The sequence below is a fragment of the Schistosoma haematobium genome, chromosome ZW, assembly GCF_000699445.3.
Source record: "Schistosoma haematobium chromosome ZW, whole genome shotgun sequence".
Taxonomy (NCBI): Eukaryota; Metazoa; Platyhelminthes; class Trematoda; order Strigeidida; family Schistosomatidae; genus Schistosoma; species Schistosoma haematobium.
The window spans coordinates 48279672-48306254 of record NC_067195.1 but is presented as its reverse complement, the minus strand read 5'-3'; the positions used below and the strand labels follow the sequence as shown (position 1 = coordinate 48306254).

Sequence of the window (26583 nt, the reverse complement as noted above, 5' to 3'; positions counted from 1 at the left end):
TTAACAATCGGAAAGTTATTTTACTGAACCACATAATCCTACCCTATAAGTGTAGTACCCAGAGCTTTTGGACATTCATTTGATGGGTGTGCTGCATTCTGTTTTGAGAACGAAAATTATCCCTTCATTAGTATTAGATGTTTGAATCTTCCAACTGACGCAAGCACATCCAGCTAACAAGTTTCAAATAGGATGAAATACACGTTCTAGATTCCGTTGCTAGCCACAATCCATCTCTGCTTATAAAACTCGACTTAATAGCAATATCTATGCATTCCGCACAGGAAGGACATATGCCAATAAGACTGATAAGTCGCAGTCCTAAACATCAATTGAAAGATTCGAACGACCAATACAAATGAATTAGACTTCACTCTATTGCGCAAGCCAGAATCTATCTGGACTCAGTATCTAAGTGAATAACATGACGGTGTTTGGAGCGAATAGTACTAAATTCTTGTCCCGTAGTGAACATCAAATCTGAGACGGAAGTAAACCCAGGTGGAGTCCCAAATAGGATGAAACGCACATCCTGCGTCCTACTGTTAGTTACTACCCATCTCTCCTTATAATCAGGTTATCCAACACTTAAAAAATCTAATGAAGTTATATAGGTATAGGATTTATACTGTGATCTAACGATTCAGGTTGAATAATTATCAACGAAAGTAGTTTCTAGATAGGGATAGATAGATGAGTATTTTTCGATAGCGAGTAAACATTATTAAGAAACTCCCAACAGTTCTTTTTGATCTAGTAATGTTTCGATCACTTAACTTATTGCCTTAAATACTGGGAAGGCAGAGAAATGAATCATGTTGGTGGCTTAAATAAGTAACTAGATATACTGCAATTAAGGTAGCAACATTTATTTAAACTTCACAAACTTAAGTATGTTAATAATCATATTAATAATTGTGATTTTAGGTTGTATATAGCTGATGAGAAACCTTGATAGAATCAATTTATTTTATAAAGCAAACCTGGTTGTTCTTGTTCTGTTTAAATTTATCAGGCAATCTGGTTGTATGAAGGTAGCGACTCTTCATAATTAAGTTAAATCTCTTAAGAAAGTTTACAGAAATCCAGAATATTTTTCAACTTAATTTACTGTAAACATAATAACACTTTTAGAAGTCAAACAGCTGATTAAGTTACACTAAGGATTGTAGTCGATGATGATGCAAAACTAGCATTAAAATTATTCATCTTCCTCTAATTTTAACACTGCACCAGATAATTGATATGCTGCCTGAGGACTAGACCTAACAGTCAGTTCTTGATTATTTGGAGAATGAATTACTTACAAGCTTATTTACGTTAATCACCTATGATAGATTGATTATGTTTATTTTCTGTTCATATCCTATATACAGACAAGTTACTTCGCTACACAGAAAAATGTATCCACGTAGTTGATGTTCTTGTCTATGATTTCTAATCGTTCGGGGAATTCGGTCAAATAATACGCTCTCTTAAGTAGCTAACAATAAGCCATACCGTATTGTTGCATTCACCTACCAATTACCATTTTACACATTGATATTAACAAATGAGAATTTCCTCTCAGCAAAAACCTCCTCAATAACAGTTTTTATTCGCTTATTTCTCCTTACATTTTAGGATTACTGTCGGTGATTTTCTCTCTCTTTTTGGACGGTAATTCGTAACAACTAACATTTGTGCTAAATCTTATACTGATTACGTCTACGTGAGTACTGTGAACTGTTTAATGAATCTGCACATTAAGATTTGTTGAGATTGAGTAGCAACCGATCACGAAGCCTTGCTAAATGAATAAAGCAAAATAGAACAAGTGGGTAGGAAATTACTAATAAGGTCAATGAGATGTCGATTTATATGCAAGAGGGAAGTAAAATAAACAAGATTTGGTGTCAATTTTGATATGATCGACTGTGAATCAGAAGAAACAATAGGTCACTGACTAGATAGTTATTCATGATTTTGAATATTTACAGCAAAATTTTCGGCCATCTTATAAGAGTAAGATAGGGAGATCTAAGGAAGACTTCTTATTTGTATAAAAATTGTTTGATTTTAACCGAAAAATAGCAAAATATGACAAGATAAGAAAAAAAGGTAAGGAATCTTTATATTATTTTAAATGACGGGGACAAAACTCCTGTCGAAATATCAAAATCCATACATGCAGAAATTCGTAGTAAATCATTCGATGAAATTTTTGCCTTCCATTCCGACGGAAAAAGAAAAACACCCTGTTGTGTTCCACGAGATTTCCAAGAAATAGGCTCATTTAAAGTTGTAATTTTGTTGGGACCAGCTGGTGCATACCACCAAGTTTCGTTGGAATGGTGTGTAGCAGGGGTATTATAGAGCCATTCACACCACAATGCTATACCATTAACAGATGAGGATGATGTAGTTAAAGTGTTTTGTTTGCAATGAATTAACTTTTTAGAATCAGCATACTGGAAATCTGAACCTAATTCGGAACTGTTTGGTAGAACCATATCAAAAATGACACAAGCATCGGATCTAGCCGTATTAGGATATTCCCACAGAGGATGTGGTTCAATTAACTCATCACTTTTAGCCGATGCATCTAAAACTAAATCATCGAATGGGCGTAGATCAAAAGATTCACAAGTGAATCCAACTGGCGAACGAATGCGCCAAAGATTTTTGAAGTCAACCAAAATAGCATAGATGCGCAGTCTAACAGGGCTAAATAAATACAAAGATGAATAAGCTGGGTTATGTGAAAGCAAGTTCTGAAAGGCATACCAAAAGTATAAAGAATCCCAAGGAAGTATTGATGAACTTATGTACGGTTCACTGATCAAAATTAAAGTTGATTCAGTCGGATTAGTTTTTGTGAACATGTTAGGAGTCATTCTTGAGAAAACTTCCTCAATCGATTGGCAACTCTCTATAATCGCCCGGGACGATGAAAACGACTTATAAATACGATCTAAAAGTAAACACGATGATGGTGATGTATCCAAATGGACTAATTGAAACTGCTTTGCATGTTTTGCTACACTTTTTCCGAGTAAAAAAGGTAAATATGTACAATCTGATACCACTAATACATTAAATAATGAAGTTGGGTATTTTTGTGATACCGTAATAAGTGAATTAATGATTTTAGTGGAAAATGTTTTGTAATCCGACGAATTCAACTCAGAAATGCGCGTTCGAGGCCATACACGATGAAGATCACATGAGCATGATAAGCAGGACATTTCATTTCGGACATCAAGTGAAGAAGTATCAGGTTTAGCATTAAAATTAGGTACAGGAAATATGTCGAATCGCATGGACAATGAATCATGAAGATATCTGACCATAAACGACTCATTTTTGATTAAATAGTGAGCAATCTTGGGAAAGTACACCGCTTGCATCCAATGATCTCGCCAAGCAGAATTAGGATCTCCTGCCCAAGTGGGCGCAACACTGATTGGTGGAACTGAGTTTGTAGGCTCCATTTGTAAAGACCACCACACAATGAATGCATGCGCTGTACCAGACTCAAAAGTAGTACCTAAAAATGATTATTTTAAAGACAGAAAATAGCTGTAAAGCATTTGATGAGCAATAGTAGTGATTTGAAACGCTTAGTCCACTGAAATACCGTAATGAAAACGTATAGTTTATCTGAAACACATAATCCATCAGTGTAATGCAATTCAAAACTTACAAGACCACAGAAAATGATCACAGAATTCGGGGATACCACAAAGTTACTTACGTCATGTAAATAATAATAATAATAATAATAATAATATATTGTATAATGCCTCTTTACAAATGATTATTTTGACTTTATGTTCTACTGGATATAGGATACTGACGTTTAAATGTGTAAGTACGATTTACAGTGAGTTTAAGAAACTGGTATGGGCGTTTCGTAGATGTCAGTAGTTAGACAAGTAAAGAAAGGATAGCATAAAACTGTGAGAGTTGACTGATGAAATGACTAATTATCATAACAAATCCTGTACTGACGGAGTCAGTCAGTCAACAACGTAAAACTTCGTACGTACGTACATCAGTTCGAGTTGCCATACCACATCAGCACAGAGATACAATTGTCAATTCAAATCCCATTGCGGTAGAGGTAGTAAGAGTGTAAGCAGTAATCGGAAAGATTAGGGTTTGAAGATGTTATTTAAAGAGTATAATCCAGTGAAATAAATTTGGAAAGAGGGAAAAAAGAGACACGAAGAATTCAGATGATTAGAATTTGGGAGAACACAACGAGTGGATCTACCTGCACCATTGCAAACGATTTCGAGCCAAGTCACTCAACGTCTCTAACCATCTCGAATGACATGGCTCAAAATCGTTTGCAATGGCGCAGGTTCATCCACTGACGGAAGTGATGACTGATGCTTCTTAACTTTATAGATCACAGAAAGTTCAGTCCTACCACAGTATTTTAAGTATTTATGTTGGATGAAACGTTAAGAAAATATTTATGACGCTAATTACTCATAATCGTTTTACAGGCACTGATTCCGGAGTTCTCCCAGTTATTTAAAGACCTATAGTAATGGTAACAATAGACCACAAGGTTTTAGAACCTAACTCATTACCTTACCTTTTGGATTCATGGCCAAACAGGTGGTTGCTTGATACCGTATTACTTTAGCGTAATTATGGAGGGACTAATTTTGCAAACCATCTTAAATAGTTGATTACATCATAACATAGCATCTAGTAACTTTATTTGTGTGAAGTGAAATTGTAGCCCGGAAATATCTGCGATTTTCCAAGAGAAAGATAAGTAATCACTAATCTCATCATACCCAATAATGTAGCAATAGGCTTACTAAAAGTGAGTAGAAACTTACATTCTAAATCTAACACGTCGTTTAATTTAATAAGATCTGCAGGCGGTCCAAAGTTAAATCGTTTAACCAATCGAGGACTCTTCAAAAGACAGCGTAACTGCCTATCACATGAAATTAATTGACTATCTTCTAATTGAATCTCCGATACTTGAATATCAAATGTTGATGGAAGTCCTGAGCATGATTCGATTTCTGCATGCTGAAACTCTTTTATATCTATAGTCGTATCACCAATTTTATATTGAAATGGAAATAAGCGATGGTGAGACCAAAGAAATTGAGATTCAACAACCTAAATAATAAACAACAATCCGAAAACTTGATATTTTGTACGTCGATGTAAATCCTAGAAATTAACCCATGAATTATAGTTGTAAAAACAGAGTTTAGACAAACTGGTCTTAAAGGGAAAAAAGAAGAAATACTATTGACTACAGACTGAGGTGTTTTTAGATGGTAAGGTATCTCTAAAATAAAAACAGATACCCCCACTACATCAATTTGTGTTTTTTTGGTAAAAATGAGATAGATGCATTCGCTTGATCAATATATTTCACAGATAAAGAAGTGAACGTAGTGGTGGTACACATAAAATTCAGTATTTTCAATCCATGTATTCATTGTATATTTCAAGTTTTCTTCATATTCTTTTTTTTGGGGGGGGGTAATTAGTGGCTAGACAGTACTGAAGAATTTAATCTATGTGAAATATTTTGGCCTGCTAAACTGTTGTTTTTCACTATTATTTTTAAATATGAGATATAACCTAGCTATTCTAAAACTGTAAGTAACGCTTAAACTTAGTGTATTTAGTATTTATATTTTAACTGAACAATGGGTAGTTTTAGTTAAAATATCGAAGCAAATCGATAATTAAGTGGACTGAGTTACAAGTACCTGTAATCAAAGACTTCAACATGTAAATACTAATAAATGCTCTATTTATTGCCTTAAACTGGTCATATATTGTTGGTGGCAAAGCTATACTGAATCTTCACTTAATCTTTACTTTTAAGCATGTAGCTGAACGGAAGTAGATGTATTACGCCTCAAGTGGTTGTGTTTGCAACTCTAACATTACGTTTGGCCATTGTGATACAACTTTGCTATATAACTCGATGTTAGGAAAAAGGGTTCCTAAGATGTATATTACTAACACGAAATGTACGGAATAAATACCCTACAGAGGTTCCCAATATTTTAAGAGATCCGTTTGTGTGCTGTGCTAATACTTCACTACAATGTTTTCAAGACCATAAATAAAACTAATTCCATCCTCTTCTTTTCTTGACCCACTAACTAGAGTGAAAACACCTGTTTACTAGATGAAGCTCTTGATGTTAACCCAGTATAACCAATCCAAATACACTGAATTTGTCGATTATACGTCAATGAAAAAGGATTAGAATGCCTAAACTGAGTATTTGCCATTAACACAAAACATTGTAAAATTGTATTGAAATTCTGTGAGTAGTGCTTACACTGAATAATTTACCGTAACAAAATGTCAACCTGGTCGATATTAATTTGCTTTTCATAAGTTGTAAATGAGACTGCATACCTCCAACGTTAAGCTAGGATTGGAATTAGATTAAGCTAAGTGTTACAATTCCTCTTATAATGACCCAGCTAGTCCTATCGCTCAGTATTCTTGGACACCAATTCACTCGACAAGTCCCCAAATTAGAACATAGTTGGATAGGAACCAAATTATATCCCAAATAACAAGGGCAGATGGAAGTAACAATTAAAATAAGGAAAACGTTAGTATATTCATAGTTTTTACACGAGAAGGTTCTAGAGTCTCCTACGAGCATCCACCAGCGCTGATTGGCTAAGAAATAGCCAATCAGCGTGCCCCCAACATAATCCTGCACGGAACATGCTTTAATCCAATCTATAATATTCCACTGACATTGAGTGACTTCGATTCTCCTTTTTCACGATGTTATCAGGGACAATTCAGGGTAAACTTATAATGAAGCGAATAACAGTGGTTTAGATCAGTTATCCCAAGATTTACTTTCTGACTCTTAATGTCGAGATAACGACTGTGTGAGGGAACAAATCGAACCTGATAGACAAACGTTGTACGTAGGTAGAATGTCCAACGGATCATCTGAAATTGCTAGTAAACTGTGCTTTCACTTATATTCGGTAGTAAATATGATATGTGTAGGGGACAATGCACAATATTAGATTTTGTCTTCTAAGAGCAGTACCTACCTCTAATCCTGTACCCACTCTGGATGGTGAGCAGATAAAAGTAGTCGAGAAGTTCGTGTATCTAGGTAGCTGCATAAATGCTGGTGGTGGCGTGAGTGATGAGACCAATGCACGTATAGTGAAAGCCAGAGCGGCTTAGGCCAACCTGGGCCATCTTTGGCGCCTTCGTGATGTTAGTCTGGCTGTAAAAGGTCGAATATACAACGCGTCGGTGAGAGCAGTTTTGCTCTATCCTTGTGAAACCTGGTCTCTCCGAGTTGAGGATGTTAGACGACTCTCTGTGTTCGATCTTCGTTGTCTCCGAAGGATTGCTGACATCCAGTGTCAACACCATGTTAGTAATGCAGGGGTTCGGCATCGTGTGTTCGGGCACAGAGATGATAATGCAATTGGTGTCACCATCCTGAAACACCGACTTCGGTGGCTTGGACATGTTCTACGAATATCGTCTCAGACAATTCCACGTCGTGCACTATTTGCAGACGCTGGGACTGGTTTGAGAAAGCGGAGAGGTGGTCAGTGTATGACATAGTGTCGTGGTATGAAAGAAATTTGCAAAGGGCTGGCTTGTGTTGGTCCTTCACGACTCCCTGGTTGGGGTCCGAGAGATGGTGCAACACAGTGGCTAGAGACGTTATCAGATATGGCTCATAATAGAAGCCAGTGGCGATCCTGCTGTAACCCTTTACTTTCTTCATAAAAAGTGGTTGCTTCTTCCTTAACTGAAAGATTTCTTTTGGTTGTACCTTTTCGTTTCCCCAATTATTATTACGCTACCTTACCTTATTCTGTTCGTTATTGTTCTTTTTTTACGCTCCTCACCTTTTTTCCTTCTCTTCTTCGAATTCCCATTGTTTTGTATGGCGTATATATATTTGGTGCCCTCTTGTACCAATATTTATGAGTTCAAATAAATAAATAAGGTATCCATAAATCTAGATATCCATATCACATACAACACCATGATCTACACTGAAGTTGTGAAACCTAACAAAGCTGAGGAAGTTCAACAGATCCCTTAGTTCAATAATCAAACAATGTTAATTTTTTTCATTTATTAGAAACAATACGAAAAAATATATGAACTATTTCCATTTGTATTTTTAGTATAGCCTTGTTTTTCCGGGGTAATTTCTTGAAATACTGAGTCATTTGTTTTGGTATTTGTTTATTTATCAAAAACACTTCCCTACCCTAAGTCGCAGTATTTAAAAGGCATTTTGTGGGGAGACGCTGTGTTATGACTGAACTTTTCACAAAAAGGATAGAAATGTCAGCCCAATGAAGTATCAATTTTGTTTACTGACATAGACCAACTGATGTGGCTTAGGAAAGGTTTAAGTCCATTAAGCAACATGTAGTAGACGCGGAACTCCTCCTGGAGCTCTCCGAGGCTACTCTTGGAATCAAGCCCGTGTAAACGGGGGTGTAGGGTCAGTAACCACAACTCGTAAAAATTAACCTCATTGAGAAACGCTAACCAAATAAAACCACTCAAACCATCTAAACTCTAGCCTGTAAGTTGAAAGGTCTTCATATGGAAGGGTTGTGACAGTTCATGGTAAGAGCCAAGATCCGTCAAAAGATACGAGGTCAATACTACTAAGAACTAGGTCACTAATTAGTATGGGTACATGGAATGTCTGGACAGTGTAGGAGACCGGGAGTTATTCAAAAAATCCTGAAGTATAGCACAGCAAGAACCAGCTAAATTATACTTGGTGGTGAGGCCCTGAAAGAAGTAGAAGCCTTTACATCCCTGAGCAAAACCACTGACAAACAAGGAGTACCTGAAGAAGTTAAGTCAGTCAGCTACAACATAGGACCAAGCACTTATGTGCATCAGTCCAAGTTGCCATACCTCGTAAGCACAACAAGACGAACACCGGATTCATAGAAGTAGTTAAGGTACAAGCTGGCAAAGCAGAGCAACGTCCCTACAATTAAAGACTATCTGAAGCTCAAAAGAACTGTGACCTAAAACCGGTCAGATCTTTCAACACTAAATTAACTCATTTACTGGGTACTAGGCATGAGCCACACTCCAATTGCACAAAGGCTAATGATACTACTCGGTTACCCATACCTTATATTGCAGAATCTTTGACCATTTATATGTTAAAACCTGATTTGTGGGCACAAAAACAATTGATTAGATCTCTCATCATAGGTTCTGCTTGTGGTCTTGTTCATTTAATTGTTTCGTTTTTTACACTCTTCACTCCCCCATTTATATACATGATTCTAGTTTATTACTATAAAGGTTGTTTTGACCCCAATTGCTTGATTACTATTTATAAATCACTTTCATCTTAACGTAACGATACAGTTTTATATATATATATATATATATATATATATTTGTTTATTCAAAATAATGTAGTCGAATTTTGTATAACTAATCAAATTCTAAAAAAACATAATGTTTGCTGACCTATAATTTATCACCTACATACGACTACATAGCTTCGAAAATGAAATGATTGAAAAGGATTATATTGCTAAATAAACTTAATGGTTTACTGGGTATATTCAAGTTGAAAACAGTTAGGTGTCAAAAAGTGAAAATCGTGAACAACATTAACAGAAATTTCTAGGTACAGCTACTCTAAACCAACTAGAGATTAGACGAGTCTCAGACAAAATATAGACTACAAGTTAGGAACTAGGACTTATTGAGACAGAGCTGAAAAGACATTAAGTTTAGAGTTGACAACACATCGACTTCGCATTATACGTTTTGCAACTTATCTCTGGTTAAAATTCTGCCATCAGCGACCAGAACAACAAACTGTAAGGGATATCAGATGATAAATGAAACTTAAAGAAAGCCGATAGAAACTAGTGCACCAATTCACGAAGATATATATTGTTTTCAGTCATGTGAACAACGCTATCATAGTTAACAGTTATTCAAAGTAATGTAAATGATTTCATTTCTTATCTATCTCTAATTACTTAAAATGGTGTTACTTTGAGGTTTATGTTTTGAATCTAAATCAGTTTTAACCTTTTACCTTATAGTTCTTCGTTATTGTTAATAAAACAATGTGTACTACTACATCCGCTGACCTTTTGCCTCTTCACTGATATCAGTCAGTCAATCAGCTACAACGTAGGACCAGGCACATATATGCATCGGTCCAACTTGCCATTCCTCATTAGCACAGTAAGATGAAAAAGCAGTTAATTCAGTGGAGGTAATGTATAAAAGAAAGATTGCATATGAGGATATAATACAGGAATAAAGAAATGGTTGGTAGAAAGAAAGATATAAAGTAATTTTAATCTCACGGTTTAAGGGAAGACAAAGAGTTTATGCACCGACGCCATTGTGATCAATTCTAAGCCATGTCACCCAGGATCCCCAACCAACGGTTACGATAGTCGCGCAGACCGCCAGTCAAGTAGTCTGCATCTAACAACATGGCTCAGGCCAGAAGTTAGTGAATTCAGGCACTGACGACAGGCCTTGGTTTGGCCGCCCCTCACTTTCTTCCAACCATCCCCAACACTAGTCAGCATTGTGCGTCGTGGTAATCAGTGTCCAGGCATATGAAACACGTGGCCCAACCATCTCAGTCGATGAAGATTCACAACCTCATCAACTGATTTACCATCATTCCCTAATACCCTGCGTCTAACCTCACTATTACTTACCTGGTGATCCCAGCAGATGCGAGCAATATTTCGTCCCTTAATTGATAGACGGATATCTCGTCTTCGCCATAGGTGAAGTAAGTTGACAAAAGTCAAGCGAGCTTTCCGAATCCGTGCTGAGATATCGTCAGACACCAACCCATTAGAGCTGGTCACACTTCCAAGGTAAGTGAAGTTGTCAACGCGTTTGACTACTTCACTCCCTATCCTTAGTTCAAGTGTTAACGACCGTTATCAAACAAGATTAAGCCTTAAGGTTTGTAGTTTAAAATCTATTACCTCACCTGTAAATAAACCTGAGCAGCACATGGAATAAGAGAAGCATCGAGTGTCAGTAAGTGCTCGGCTGCGTGTCTGTATGTTTCTAAGGCACCTTCACCAATTAATTCGGTATCAAATAATTCTGCAACCAACACGTTAGCTTTGCACGGCATATCTACTCCAACAATTAAATCAGTGGAGCGTTTCGGTATGATGTTAATTTTGTCACTAAACCCATTGTTCCGTAATATATTAAGTGCGCACGTTGCCATTGGAATAAAGGATTCACAGGCAGTAACTAAATCAGCTCCAGCATTAACAGCCATCATACTCAGTAAACCAGTTCCAGTTCCAATATCGAGCACATGGACAGGATTTTGTGGATACTGCTGTTTAAGACGTTTAATGGTGTGTTCGATAGCTAATCGATACTTATGATTTCGATCGGAATCATGAAGCATATCACCATATCCAGATCGAGCTATTTCTTGGTTAAATTCATAATCTGGATCCACATCTTTCCACTGCATTCTTCCGACGACAGGATTAAATTGTGGAATGAAAATATGCTCTGTCTTCATTGACGGTAGTCGCACTGTCAAACTTCGACAGTAGTGAGATGTTAAACTTGAGAGACGAAGTAACTTAATGGTAATTAGTAATATATTGTAAGAAACTGTTGCTGCTACTACTACTGCGAAACTTCTGAAGTGTGGGAAAATGGATATTTAAATGTCTGGATAAAAAGTTAATCATACAAGTAAAGCTTCAGAAAAAAAAACTAGAATTACATACGCATATTATATCGCCGAACTAGGAAAGCACTGAAATAAGATAGTGCGAAAGAATTTTGGATGTAGGTCACTTTGATCAGCTAGCTACCACATATCTACAGATATGTTGGTCACTTTACTATTTTTTCAGGTATCATTACCAGGGTTTGACTTGATAATTTTGAATAAATTGAGCATTAGGTAGATTGTTATAAATATATTTATATATTTGTAACATCCCAATGAGTAGAAAAATTATACTCTGAAAAGGTGGCTTACACCGAGTCACGAAACGTCAGAAAATTTAATTTTTCTACTCATTGGGATATTACAAATATATTAATTTACTATTTTGTTTAATACTTTTAGGAGCAGCGATACCACTTGTTTACAAAAAATAAAAATCACCTTTAGGTCACAGAGCATGACCTAGTCGCGATGTTATATTAGCAAAACCCAGTCTATACGTGCTTGCGTCTCACTCGACTAACTCGCATGTTTATCACCAGGATATAAGAGTACATACTCCAAGAAGGTTTAAAATACAAGTGACGCCTCAACACTAGAACTCTTCGCCACATTAGAGTCATCACTCAAAACTGCCGGAATAAGTGAAGGAACTCAACAGGAAATAAGACAAACCATAGTACCGCTAACCCAATGGAAGAAAGACAACACCCAACTGACTTCACAAGAACAAAAGGTTTTAAAGAAACTCAGGACTAGATAAAATATTGTCATAGTTCCAGCGGACAAAGAACGCGCTAGTGATTATGGACAAGAAAGAATATATCAGGAAATCCGGGGAACTACTTGGAGATAAAAGCGTATACAAACCGACGAACTCAAATACAGTCAAAAGATAAGGCAACCAAATCTCAAGGACTTTAAACGAGCTTATCAAAGAAGGAAAAATATTACATCAAGATCAATAAAAAATGAAATCCAATGGACCAGTACTCCCTCGATTCTACGGTAGGCCGAAAATACACAAATCAAACATCCCACTACGTCCGATCGTAGCACTCCCTGGAACCCCGACATACAATTTGCCAATAGAAATCTCACGAATATTGAGACATTTGGTGGATTCATCTAGTCACTCCATCAAATCTCCCGTACAATTCCTGAGTCAGATTAAGGACATTCAAATCCTAAACGACGAACTGATGATATCCTTCTACGTAACAGCCTTGTTCACCTCAATTGAACCAAGCTTAGCAAAGGAGACTCTATCCCTGTTTCTCACCAACGACACAAATCTCGCAAAGTACACGAAGCTTCAAAGTCAGAGTTTACTAGAACTCATCGATTTATGCTTAATAACATATTTTCATAACAAAATCTACGAACAAACGAAAGAAACACTGATGGGATCATCAATATAATGACTTATTGCATAATCAGTGGTGCGGAGATTATTATTTAAACACATAAACATTGGTAATAGAAGGTACCAAATAGATATGCGCCCCACAAGTCTTTTGATATGTGTATGGGCTGTGATACTGCTTGGATACCCAGACCGAAGCAGGGATATAGAAACTGGGAGCCTCGATCTTACCAGTGATCAAGCCAAAAATTTTGGATTCGTTATGTGGACGACACATTCATCATAGTCAAAAAAGACGAGCTGGGAAACACCCATAATTTGGTCAACAACGTCTTTGATGACATCAAATTCACAACGGAACAGAAATCAAACAACAAAATACCATTCTTGGATATATTATTCACCAGAACCGACACATGGGAACTGAAGACTCAACTATATCGGAAGCCCGATACCTCTAGAAGAACCCTTCCACGGTGTGAGCAACCGGGAAGTGATAACCGCCCTCATACCTCTAACAGCACTCAAGACCACTGTATTCGTAATAAACTTCTCTCTTCAATTCCTCCTACATCGACTTTCAACCCTAAACTTTCTCTTTTGGCTTCCTCCTCAAGTGTCACCATGGCCAACGATTCTAGTGCTCAAAACACTGTCCCGGGTTTACTGTACCTCGCTCCAAACTAAATATTGAGGCCTTCAACGTACGCACGCTATGTCAAATCGGTCAGCAGGCCCGCCTCCCCTCTCGAAATGCTCTCACACGGCCACGCGTATACAGCCTCTGCCAGGGAAGTTCTACTCACTGACTTCTCGTGACGGGGGTGTTGTTTACGAAAATGAGAGGACGAAAAGCGGATGTCCGGCGCTTTAACCGGATTCCAAACCAATGGTGCACATGGGCACCAGTATCCTGTGGGAACAAATGGCGTATGAACCAATTTTCGGTCACCGGCTACCATGGGATTGCATCTCCTTACGATGCTCCACTGCCTTGTGGGTTAGACCTTTAGGTCAAAGGCTCGGGGTGTGGCCCCCTAAGATAACCACCTGCTTCGGTTTGGGCTCCCGGGCAATATCACAGCCCACACACAAATGATGAACTCTATGTCTATGGACTTCACAAGAAAAGGTTTTAAAGAAACTCAGGACTAGATAAAATGTTGTCATAGTTCCAGCGGACAAAGAACGCGCTAGTGATTATGGACAAGAAAGAATATATCAGGAAATCCGGGGAACTACTTGGAGATAAAAGCGTATACAAACCGACGAACTCAAATACAGTCAAAAGATAAGGCAACCAAATCTCAAGGACTTTAAACGAGCTTATCAAAGAAGGAAAAATATTACATCAAGATCAATAAAAAATGAAATCCAATGGACCAGTACTCCCTCGATTCTACGGTAGGCCGAAAATACACAAATCAAACATCCCACTACGTCCGATCGTAGCACTCCCTGGAACCCCGACATACAATTTGCCAATAGAAATCTCACGAATATTGAGACATTTGGTGGATTCATCTAGTCACTCCATCAAATCTCCCGTACAATTCCTGAGTCAGACTAAGGACATTCAAATCCTAAACGACGAACTGATGATATCCTTCTATGTAACAGCCTTGTTCACCTCAAATGAACCAAGCTTAGCAAAGGAGACTCTATCCCTGTTTCTCACCAACGACACAAATCTCGCAAAGTACACGAAGCTTCAAAGTCAGAGTTTACTAGAACTCATCGATTTATGCTTAATAACATATTTTCATAACAAAATCTACGAACAAACGAAAGAAACACTGATGGGATCATCAATATAATGACTTATTGCATAATCAGTGGTGCGGAGATTATTATTTAAACACATAAACATTGGTAATAGAAGGTACCAAATAGATATGCGCCCCACAAGTCTTTTGATATGTGTATGGGCTGTGATACTGCCCGGATACCCAGACCGAAGCAGGGATATAGAAACTGGAAGCCTCGATCTTACCAGTGATCAAGCCAAAAATTTTGGATTCGTTATGTGGACGACACATTCATCATAGTCAAAAAAGACGAGCTGGGAAACACCCATAATCTGGTCAACAACGTCTTTGATGACATCAAATTCACAACGGAACAGAAATCAAACAACAAAATACCATTCTTGGATATATTATTCACCAGAACCGACACATGGGGACTGAAGACTCAACTATATCGGAAGCCCGGTACCTCTAGAAGAACCCTTCCACGGTGTGAGCAACCGGGAAGTGATAACCGCCCTCATACCTCTAACAGCACTCAAGACCACTGTATTCGTAATAAACTTCTCTCCTCAATTCCTCCTACATCGACTTTCAACCCTAAACTTTCTCTTTTGGCTTCCTCCTCAAGTGTCACCATGGCCAACGATTCTAGCGCTCAAAACACTGTCCCGGGTTTACTGAAACCTCGCTCCAAACTAAATATTGAAGCCTTCAACGTACGCACGCTATGTCAAATCGGTCAGCAGGCCCGCCTCCCCTCTCGAAATGCTCTCACACGGCCACGCGTATACAGCCTCTGCCATGGAAGTTCTACTCACTGCATTCTCGTGGCGGGGGTGTTGTTTACGAAAATGAGAGGACGAAAAGCGATTGTCCGGCGCTTTAACCGGATCCCAAACCAAATCAATGTTGCGCATGGGCTCCAGTATCCTGAGGGAACAAATGGCGTATGAACCAATCGTTGGTCACCGGCTACCATGTGACTGAATCTCCTCACGATGCACCACTGCCTTGTGGGTTAGACCTTTAGGTCAAAGGCTCGGGGTGTGGCCCCCTAAGAAAACCACCTGGTTCGGTTTGGGCACCCGGGCAGTATCTCAGCCCTCACACAAATCGAGTGATTTGTGTGGCGTATATCTACTTGGTGCCTCCTTGTACTAATGTTTATGTGTTTAAATAAATAAATAAATAACCCACATGAATCAAATCCTCAATTACAGTAGCAACAAACCAAGAGCTCACAAAATCAACTGCGTACAAACTTTGTTCAAGAGTGCGAGGACACACTGCAACACACTTTTAGCGCATAAAAATGGAGAAAAATACCTAAAGGCTATCTTTCAAAGGAACGGCTTATTATTTTATTTATTTTATTTGAACACATATATATTGGTACAGGAGTGCGCCAAACATATATGCGCCACACAATTTCAGTTCATTAATTGCGTGCGCGCTGCGTTACTGCCCGGGTGCCCAAACCGAACCAGGTGGTTTTCTTAGGGGGCCACACCCCGAGCCTTTGACCTAAAGGTCTAACCCACAAGGCAGTGGTGCATCGTGAGGAGATTCAGTCACATGGTAGCCGGTGACCAACGATTGGTTCATACGCCATTTGTTCCCTCAGGATACTGGAGCCCATGCGCAACATTGATTTGGTTTGGGATCCGGTTAAAGCGCCGGACAATCGCTTTTCGTCCTCTCATTTTCGTAAACAACACCCCCGCCACGAGAAGGCAGTGAGTAGAACTTCCCTGGCAGAGGCTGTATACGCGTGGCCGTGTGAGAGTATTTCGAGAGGAAGGGCGAACCCACCTCGCTCTCGGCCATACCAGGGCTTTTGGGGGCCAAAGGAACGGCTACCCAGTCAACATAAAAAAAGTACCAACCAAATGCATCAGCACAAACAAAATCAACTACAGAAACCAACAAACAGAACATCCTACCATATATAAAAGACATGTCAGAAACTAAAAGATTATTGAAACCTTTTGGAAAAGGTGCAGCACACAAACCAGCAAAATCACTTCAATTAATCCTATGCAAACCATAGGACAAAATGACAACAGAAAAACCGAACATCTACAAAACAAATTGCTCTAACTGCGAAAACACCACGTCAGATAAAGCGGACGCCCTCCTCGTTTCCCACTGCACGAACATTAGTTAGCGGTTAAACGCAATGACATATCCTCGCTTTTATCAATGAATGTGGACACACATTCGACTAGAAAATGTTGAGACCTTGGATTGAAGTAATTCTAAAAAGACCAAAGACTTTTTAGAAGCTTGGTACACAAGTCAATTAGTGGTCAACAAACACACTGAAACCTATCCAAATTACTAACAAGTCAAATAAATTACGGACAAATATAGGACCAAGGATCAAATCAATGGGAGATACAATCAAAACAAAGTAAGCAATGACAGGTTAAAGGTCAACAATGACCAGTCAGCGTCGAGGTCTACAGGACAGGCTGTTATATGTGGAGAAATTCGAACACTTCACTCAAGTTTGTGTTGCTGATGACGTTCAGAATGATGATGAGAGCTCAGCGTTCAAACCATCCAGCTCAGAGAACAAAACTCCATCGAAATCGCTAGTACCTTTCATATCTTTTTAGGAAATATAGGGGTTCGCCATTTAACTCCCAGCACTTTAAAACCCCAGAGATTTTAGCCTATAAGCCTGAGCCACTAAATTTGATGACGAATGACGGGAATAACAGCATGAATTATACACACCCAACCTAATTTTTCTAGCCAATCCCCCTCAAAAAAGAGAAATAATATGAAAGTATTGAGTAAGTGATAGTACCTATTGAAAGAATGTGGATTTTTATCGTGTCTACACGACTTCACAACAAGTTCGTCTGATGACAACAAACTGTCGAGTGGTAAATGATCCTTCTAATCATTTTACAGTCTCTAATACCTTAGAAATAATAATAAACATTAGGTTTGTCCCTAATTTACACTGTCACTATGATAAATAGGACTTGAAGGTTAAGCGCCTAACAGTCACGAGGAATGTAACGTTACCCTTATAAGATTGCAATGATCAATCCTCAATCACTTTTTGGCGAATGAGTAACTTCAGTGAACCAAATGTTCTGCTATGAACTGAGTCGAACATTCAATCGCTATAAAAAAATGTATGCTTCACAGAGACTTTAAAGTTGGGCAGACGATAATGGACTTACTTTTAACACTTCAAAGTGTAAAGTAGTCCATCTGCGACATGTCGCAGACTACAGTTATAACTTAAGTAACTCCTCTCTAGTAGTATCCCAAGTCGAAAAAAATTTAGGAGTCCTGATGTCCTACGATTTGAAGTCTTACGCTAACTGTGACAAACTTGCCTTCCGAGCGAACCTTGCACTGGTAACATTGAAGCGCATTTTTGGTCAGTTTGACGGAAGAACTTTCCATGTAATCTTCAATAGTTTATCCATCCCCATTTAGAGTACATAAAAATAGTATTTCCTCTCTCACTCCAAAAGTATAAGGACACCCTGGAACGTATCTAACGGCGAGCCACGAAATCAGTTCGAGGACTCACATTTAAACTTTACGAAGAGCGCCTCCTTTCACTTAACCTTTACCCATTAGAGTATAGGCGTCTTAGAGGTGACTTTCTAATGGCTTATAGTATCCTTAACACCTCTGGACATCCTGTTAAACACCTGCTTAAGCTTAGTTCCAACACTAACCTAAGGGGTAACACCCAGAAACTGGAGACACAACATAGCAGGACGGACTGTAGACACAACTTCTACTCCATAAGAGTTGTCAAATGCTGGAATTCGCTGCCGGCCGAGCTAGTCCAAGCGACTTCCCAGGAGTCCTTTAAGAGGCAACTTGATCTATTCTTAAGGATGAAGGATAGTATCATACTATGATTTACCAGTTTCTCTTTCCTCTTTTATTGTTAACATACCTAGGTTCCTGCCTGGAGGTTTTGGTGATCCCCTGCTACTAGACACGGAAGTCTGTTAAGCGAAAGCTTCTTCTATTCCGTCCACAACCATTTGAACCACTTATGAATCCGTGTTGAGAGATGAACAAACATCTATCGAAAGAATATTGTCGATGTTGTGGGCCGCAAACTACCTAAATATTTCTGTCAGCTAAAACTCAGTCTTGACCCGTTGATAGATTTAGGCAGACATATCCCAAACAAGTGGCAATGCGACGTAAAGGAGAAAGGTTACATGAGTTACTGTCTGTTTTTCTTCCTTGTCGTATGATGCTGGTGAAAATATCTTTTTGAATTAAATTTAGACGAAACCAGCACTACTTCTGCTTTGAAGGCATGAGATTTTATATTATTCCCGCAACTTTCGACAACTGGGGATCTGGTAAACTTTCTCCCGAAAACAGAAGAAATAGTCAACATTTGATTTTAAGATGGTTAAGAAGATTTGTAGCTCAGGTGGATGATTTTGATGGAGTTTTGTTCACTGAGCTGCATGGTTTAGTCATGTAGCTTTCATAGTTCTTCTGCTCGACGTTGCCTGACGTTTGTGCTGATGATGACGTTCAGAATGATGATGAAAGCTTCACGACTGAACCACCCAGCTCAGAGAACAAACCTCCATCGTAATAGTCAACATTTTGGTCTACTTTCTCCTGAGTTCACACTAAATTTTAAAATTTGATTTCCCCTTTATCCACCTTTTCGTTTTGTTGGATGGTCCCGTATTCACAATCGTGTACAGTTTACCGGCGTAAACCGTTCATTTCCTTAAAGTGAATACTACTCTAGGGAGGTGCCGCGGAATTCAGTGATGCTTCCATTGCTCTTCTCAGTTCAAATAAACATTATGGACTAATTATTGTTTTCTGGGACTCCTACTTTTGCCGATGATGTGAAGCTGTAGAGCAACATGAGTTGTTGAATTCGCTTCCGATGAGAACCTAATAACTCTTCTGGTTCGAGTTTATAACGAAGGTTGGGGATTCAGTACATTCGTATGTGCTAATATTCTTTATTGAATTTCACTCACAAGTCCTTTCACAGCTACTGCAGTAGGACTGAACATATGCGGACCTAATATTTCGTAGATCCTTACAATATTACTTCCAGAACCTTCAATCCCTGCCTTGGACCACAAAACAGTCAACTTGTAGTGTAAAACCCTATCATGTTTCTGGAGTTTTCCTGAGATTAAATTTGTTGATGAAGTTCAAGTGTGGAGCCGTCCAACTCTAGCCTTAAGTTTAATAGGAGTAATGTCTAATTTGGTCTAAGTTCACCGATCTATTCTACAAGAATAATGGACCTAGTCCAAAGTTATAGATTTGCCATGATATGACTGCCTAACCAATAAGCTCTTACTTGGAAGTTCTATCGCTGCCTATACTGCCTAATCTTATCGTGATAGTCAGAAATATGCTTTTAATATGTTCTGAGTAACACATTGGAGCCGGGGACAGAACAATATATTTAACACGAAAAGGATGAGGCTTCACAGAGTGGACACGCCCGTACATCTGAGCCACGCCATACCGATTACGTGTTTCTTCTTGCACCATGTCTGACTGCACTCCAACTTTTTTGTTCCACGATCCAGATGAGGGCCTAAAACTACCACCAATCTGGGTTTTTCCAAATGGTATACGAGGGTTTACTACTAGCGTTAAAAAAACATTTTTATTGCCTCTTTTTACTATCTCCAGGTGTGAATTGTTGAGGGGAAACAACTTTCTCACTAGTCAAAGGATGGGGTTATGTGCATGCCTTACAACAGATTTGGAGGTTGTATGCTCTTATCATGTTTTGTTTCCCAGTTTGTTCCCCACCGTCGACTTCAGTAGATATCGACGAGGAATGATGAAATATAACTCTTTAATAAACTTCATGATCTTTCATATACTTGATCAAGTTGGTATATGATGGAATGAAGTCAGTCAAATACGATTATTTTTTCATACTTACTTTCCATCAATTAGACAATGCTGATATTCAATTTAAGATACGGATCGGTACCTACACATTTTGATTTACAGCAGCTAGACATTTGTACGTATGAGGGAGATAAAAACACATATACATTTAAATACTTACTGTGCTCAGGGTTGCATATACGAATAACGGAATAACCAAAATGATTAGAACAGTTTGTTCGTCCAAAAGTGGGAATAATTCAAGTAAGCGTTATAACAAAGAAGGTACAATATTCACACTCATATACATGGATAGTGCATAATGTGAAGGCATCCAGTTATCGGCCTACATCCTTGCTCTATACAGAAGGGGTTATCAAAGAAACCTAAAAAGAAAATAACTCTAACTGGGTTTCCATGTCAAAGTATATGGCTGGACGATCTCACAACCACCAAGGGTAGGGAAAAGGTGTTGAGTGAAACAATTTGCCTGTTATCATACTGCTTTTACCCTAATAAAAAATGACTGAACTTCAGAGTATGAGTGAGGCGGAAAATCAAGACCTCAGGAATATAACCGACGTCAGAAATAATAGTGAAACACAAATGATGGGCATCGCGCTCCGTGGGATCTAGTGATTAAGCCCTAAAAGTTTCTGCCAAACACTTTACCTGAAGGGCTCTTAAGCACATGACTTAATGGCACAGTATCCTACCATTCAAAAGTGCTATTTATTGAGATATCGACTGAAGCGTAGGCGAAGAAACTTAAATCCAGTTGTGGCAAACCAAATTCTTGGATGCATAAATGAATTCCTTCCTAGCGAATTGCAGTCCTGGTCAAATAGTTTCAGCCGCCCTATGGTAGGTGACTTCGGCTTACTCTTTAGTAGGTTTGTCGACTTAAAAGCACAGTCCTCAACGGATCTGTTGACTATAAGATGTTATTCTCCGTAATCTTGCTAGCTTTATTCTTATAGATCAGTTGTCCTGCCATATGATTTACATGGTGTCCTGTCTGTACTTCACCTGATCTATTATGATACTCGTTATTTCTCATTTCGTTGATAAGTCGCTGGGAAAGAAAAACACGGATGAAGATACTGACTTATCTTCACTGAGCTCCCTGGTTTACCTATGGGCTAATTACTTAGTCTGATCAACGGGATGGCTGGACTAGCATGAGCAGCCTCGGACAATGAAGGGCTAATCTTGAGCCCTTTTGTTCGGGCGATACGTCTGCCATCTTTTATCATTAGCCATCAGTAAGCTGGTAGAAAATGGCAAGCAATAAACCGGTATCATTTCCTATAGGTATCAACTCATAATAATGTACATTAATTACTTCATCGTACATCGACATAGATATGAAATTACAATAACGGCACAGCCGCACTATCGATTAACGCAGACGGTGAGGAAATGCGAGTAATTATTTCCTCAAAGTTAAGGGATAGTAAAGAGGACATTAGTGGTCATTGAATCAACTAGAAGCTCTTAATAAGAAAAATCTAAGAGCGAAATGATACATTAGTTACTGACCAGCAAACATTGATGGTGAGGGCGATGACTTCAATCCACCCATGTTTGTGGGGCAGAACATTTTGTTTTTATCAGGCTCTTTATGTTTGAGGACAAATCAATCAGTCTGTGATATTTAGGTTGTTCTCTTACGCTCACAATTCAGACCCATGTTTCCAATTTTATGCCGGATTAGCTATTCTACTAAGACAACCTAAAACATGCTAACTCGAACTTTTACATTAGGACTGTGTGGCAGGCATCAGATGAAAATAAGTCAGGAATTAAAGACATATTTATGAGTTTTCTTAACACTTTACTCTCTATACGCACTTTCTGTCACAACTCATTGTTCTTTATCACTGCTCTATCTCATCTGAAGCCTCTGATCACATTTCGCTTTAGCTACAAGAGCTAGTATGAATTTAGTCCAATAATTTATCATACCCCCGTCTGTTCCACTAAGTATTATTTATCGTTCATATCCAAGTGTCTTGCTGCTCCTTAGTTTCTCTTTTTTCTTTCAGAATCATGATCTGATGGCGCAGTTATGGAACTTCTGACATCTGGAACAAACTAGGCGTACGTGTTTTCTCAAGGTCACAGTTCATACAAAGCGCTCTACAAGTCTACTTTGTAACTTCTATAAACTTAGAAAGTTGCATTTTATAAATACTTAGCACGATCAAAATCCTAACACAATAATGCGGGGATTGGATCTCGTGTGTAACGTGGACGCGATACCACTTTGGAGAATAATTTGAAGATTAATCAGTATATCTGAAGGAATGAACTGATATTCACTTTTATAGACTATATTTATTTAACATGCATACAGTAAAACAATACATGTTGTAATTTATAGATCGTGCCTGTAAAAATGGCGTGTACCTGCCATTGAGGAAATATATTATTATTATTATGTGATGGTTAACCTTACGATTTCAATATATATGGGGAGATGACTTCAATCCACACACGTTTGTATGGCGGGATATTTCGTTAAATTACGGCTCCTTAGAGCCGATTGGGATATCACGGACAACTGCTATTAATGCCGATTTATCACGAAAAGTGGCTCCACGATCCATGTTTATAACCGTGAAGTGGTTTCACATCCTTTCAAGAAATCCTGTTGCAAGTAACTCTAGACAATTACTCTAAAATGAAGTCCACTCATGACCCTAAAAAATTTATAATAATAAAAATGAACTGAAATGGCTTTAGTGAAAACAAAAACTAAAATGTGAGAGGGCCACTTGTGTGTCCGAATAGTGTATTCCTCACAATATTTTGAAACTACAGATTATCTTAAACTTTCAGCTCCTTTTTGAACCACCTCCATTTATACACTTCTTTGTCCACTGGTTCTCGTACTTGAGCTTGTTTTCTTCAACCTTTTAGGATGCTCTCGCCTAAACGTTGACTTAATGAAAGAAGACAAGTCTAAGTATTCATACCCTCATTATTCCATTGCAAGTGACTCTGTAGAATTATGGTCTACTATGATATTAGTACTGCTCTAACAATAGACCTAATCCTGAAATTGTAGATTTGTCATGATATAACTGCCTAATCTATAAGATCTTACGTGGAAGTCACATCATCGACTACACCAACTCACCGTATCGTAACAACTACCAATACATGATGAAAAACAAGCTTAGGCTAGAGAAAGAACAATATATTTAATATAAATAAAAGATATAAGGTAATATTCAGCAGAGACCACGCCTGCATGGCCGAGCCATGCCACTCGATCAACTCCAATTCATTCAATTCCTTGTTCGCGCCTTCTCCATCGTTAGGTATTTCTCCGCGTTAAATATTGAATATCTATTTTCCGAGTAATCTCGTATTCAGCTTTGAGGATTGTGTGGTTATGGTCCAATGCCGCTACAACTCAGCTTTAACACTTATCATAGTTAGTTGCTCTACTTGTTGTCCTTTCTATTTTTACTATCCTTCTCAGCGCCCTCGTATATGCCGCCGAAAACATGTGGCTTCGTTCTGTGCCATCATCGATGCCTCAGAAAAATTAGTAGGATATAAGCTCTCAGTTTTACATAGATTTATTCTTGACCGTCAGTTGCACGTCTCAGCGCAAATTCCGAAAGGCGTGTCGGCCCTCCTATTGACAGTCCGGGTCTTACTAATATTATTTAAATTTACATGTGAGAATTGTCATCACCCGGCTTTTATGAGCAATGTGCCTCATAACATATCAACCTAACTGAGTAACTTATTAACGTGAAGTCTTCATCATTTGTAACTATTTGATCATGTCCATACGGGAGAACTGAAGACATTTGGATGGTTAAAACCTTTCTACTGTACATCGATAATTTTACTGTGTTTTTGGATGTATTTGTTTTACTCAAACTTTGAACTCGTTTGTTTATATCATCCTTTTCGGACATTTTGGTTTCTTTTGTCATCGGTTTGGTATTTGAGAGCTTTTACTCCGGGAACCTGCAAAATTGAAGGACGACATTTGGGTCGACTATTTGTAAATCTCGAATAAACTTTGGTATCTAATTGGAGTTTGGTTCTATTGTTTATTTGGGTTCGTGAATTGCAAATAGATCGGCATACCGTACTTCAGTGAAGGGAACGAGCAAAGACTTGGACGTGAGACACTGGCATACCTCATGTTAGATTTTTATTCGAGGATAAATTATTATTATTCTAATATTTTCTGGTTACAATCTTGTTCTACAACTAAGTCTTGTATTTCATCGGTTAAAAGAAATTTTACATCCGAACATACTTGAAACCGATATTTCTCTCAAGATACCAGCATTCTTCCCTTTCTTATTATCATAGCTAATTTGATGTGTCTGGAGTTTTCTCGCATTCTCAGGTCCACTCTTCCATAATTAGTATATAACTAATATAACTTTGCAGACTCATTTCAATTTCCAACACGTAAAAATTTAGGCATAAAAGTCATTACCGTACACTTAAGATCTTTCTTGTGTGAATGTTTGTGTGGAAATCCCATATGAATGCAATTCATATCGCAGTAATTCTTAGTTTTACTTTACATATAACGAGAAGTCTAGTGCTCCTTGCATTCACAAGCATAATTTTTATCGGTTTCGGCTTGTTTGAAGTTACCCCGACATAATATTTTTTAAAGGTTCTTGAACTGAATAAAATATTGACGTCGTCAGTACTTTTGTTACTCTTTATCCTTGTTTTATGTAATACCGCTTTTTGTCGCTTGAGCAATCATTCTTTAATTTTTCCTGTGTACACTGATTAATTTAGTTCTGTGTGTCTGGAACTGAAAACCATTAACTGTTTGCTGAAAATGTACATTGTTGTCAACTGGTAATTAGGTCGTTTGACTATTGCTTTTATGTAGTTGTCGTCTTATACGTTGCTTCCTGATTTTTGGGGTAAGTCGAATATATCCATCACTTTGTCTATGGCTGAAACAATGTTTATTGCTTTGTAGGGAAACGTCTTTCGATTTGACCACTGGTCAATTCATGTTCTTAGCGATTTATTCGCCTAGTGTCCCATTGTCTGATTACACTGTGTTGTTATAACTGGCAACTGTTCTTGTTGGAGAAAGTGTGGAATTACGGTGTACTTCGCTATTGGCACTGTTCGTATAATAGACCGAATCCTAAAATTGTAGATTTACTACGGTGTAACTGCCTAATATATAAAATCTTACATGGAATCCACGTCATCGTCTACACTGACTCATCGTGTCGTAACAATCAGCAATATATTATGGCGAACACATTTAGGCTGGAGATGGAGCAATATATTTAATGTGAATGAAAGATATAAGACAACACACAAGAATGACCACGCCTGGAAGCTGAGCCATGTTATTCTATGAAATGAATTCGATCCATTCTTCCCGCCATTTCCGTCGTTGGGTTTTTTTCTTTGTTAAACGTTGAATATTTATTTATTTTTCAGTTGTCTCGTGTTTAGCTTTGAGGATTGTGTAGTTAGGACCCAGTGGAATTACAAAGGTATTATAAAGGTGTTTTTATATTTCCTGCTCGTATTAACGTTCTAAGTACTGCTTCCGCATCATTTTCTAACCTATCCCACATTATGTCAAAATTGTTGATAGTTATCATGTATTGGTACGCTTGAATTTATAGATGCATCAGTGTGGAATATGACGGTACGGAACTACCAGAATTCCAAATATTATTGGATTTGTTACTTTGTCTCTGCACTTGATTGAAACTCTCACCTAATTGCTTTCACTACTTCTGGCTGAATTTCCATTATTCCATTAAACCTTACTTCAGATTTTATCACGCAAACATTTATTTTTTCCTAACACATTTAAACTC

At 38.1% G+C, this 26583-nt stretch overlaps 1 protein-coding gene across 1 annotated transcript; it reads right to left on the bottom strand.

Moving 5' to 3' along the window:
• Positions 1–403: 403 nt before the first annotated feature.
• PRMT7 (Protein arginine N-methyltransferase 7) lies at positions 404–17879 on the bottom strand. Its single transcript, XM_051211603.1, has 4 exons — positions 16658–17879; positions 11012–15613; positions 4842–5133; positions 404–3529 (listed from the first exon to the last, which is right to left on the bottom strand). The coding sequence occupies exons 2-4, from the start codon at positions 11567–11569 to the stop codon at positions 2112–2114; spliced, it is 2268 nt and encodes a 755-aa protein (XP_051071682.1). The 5' UTR covers positions 11570–15613; positions 16658–17879; the 3' UTR covers positions 404–2111.
• Between the last annotated feature and the right edge of the window lie 8704 nt (positions 17880–26583).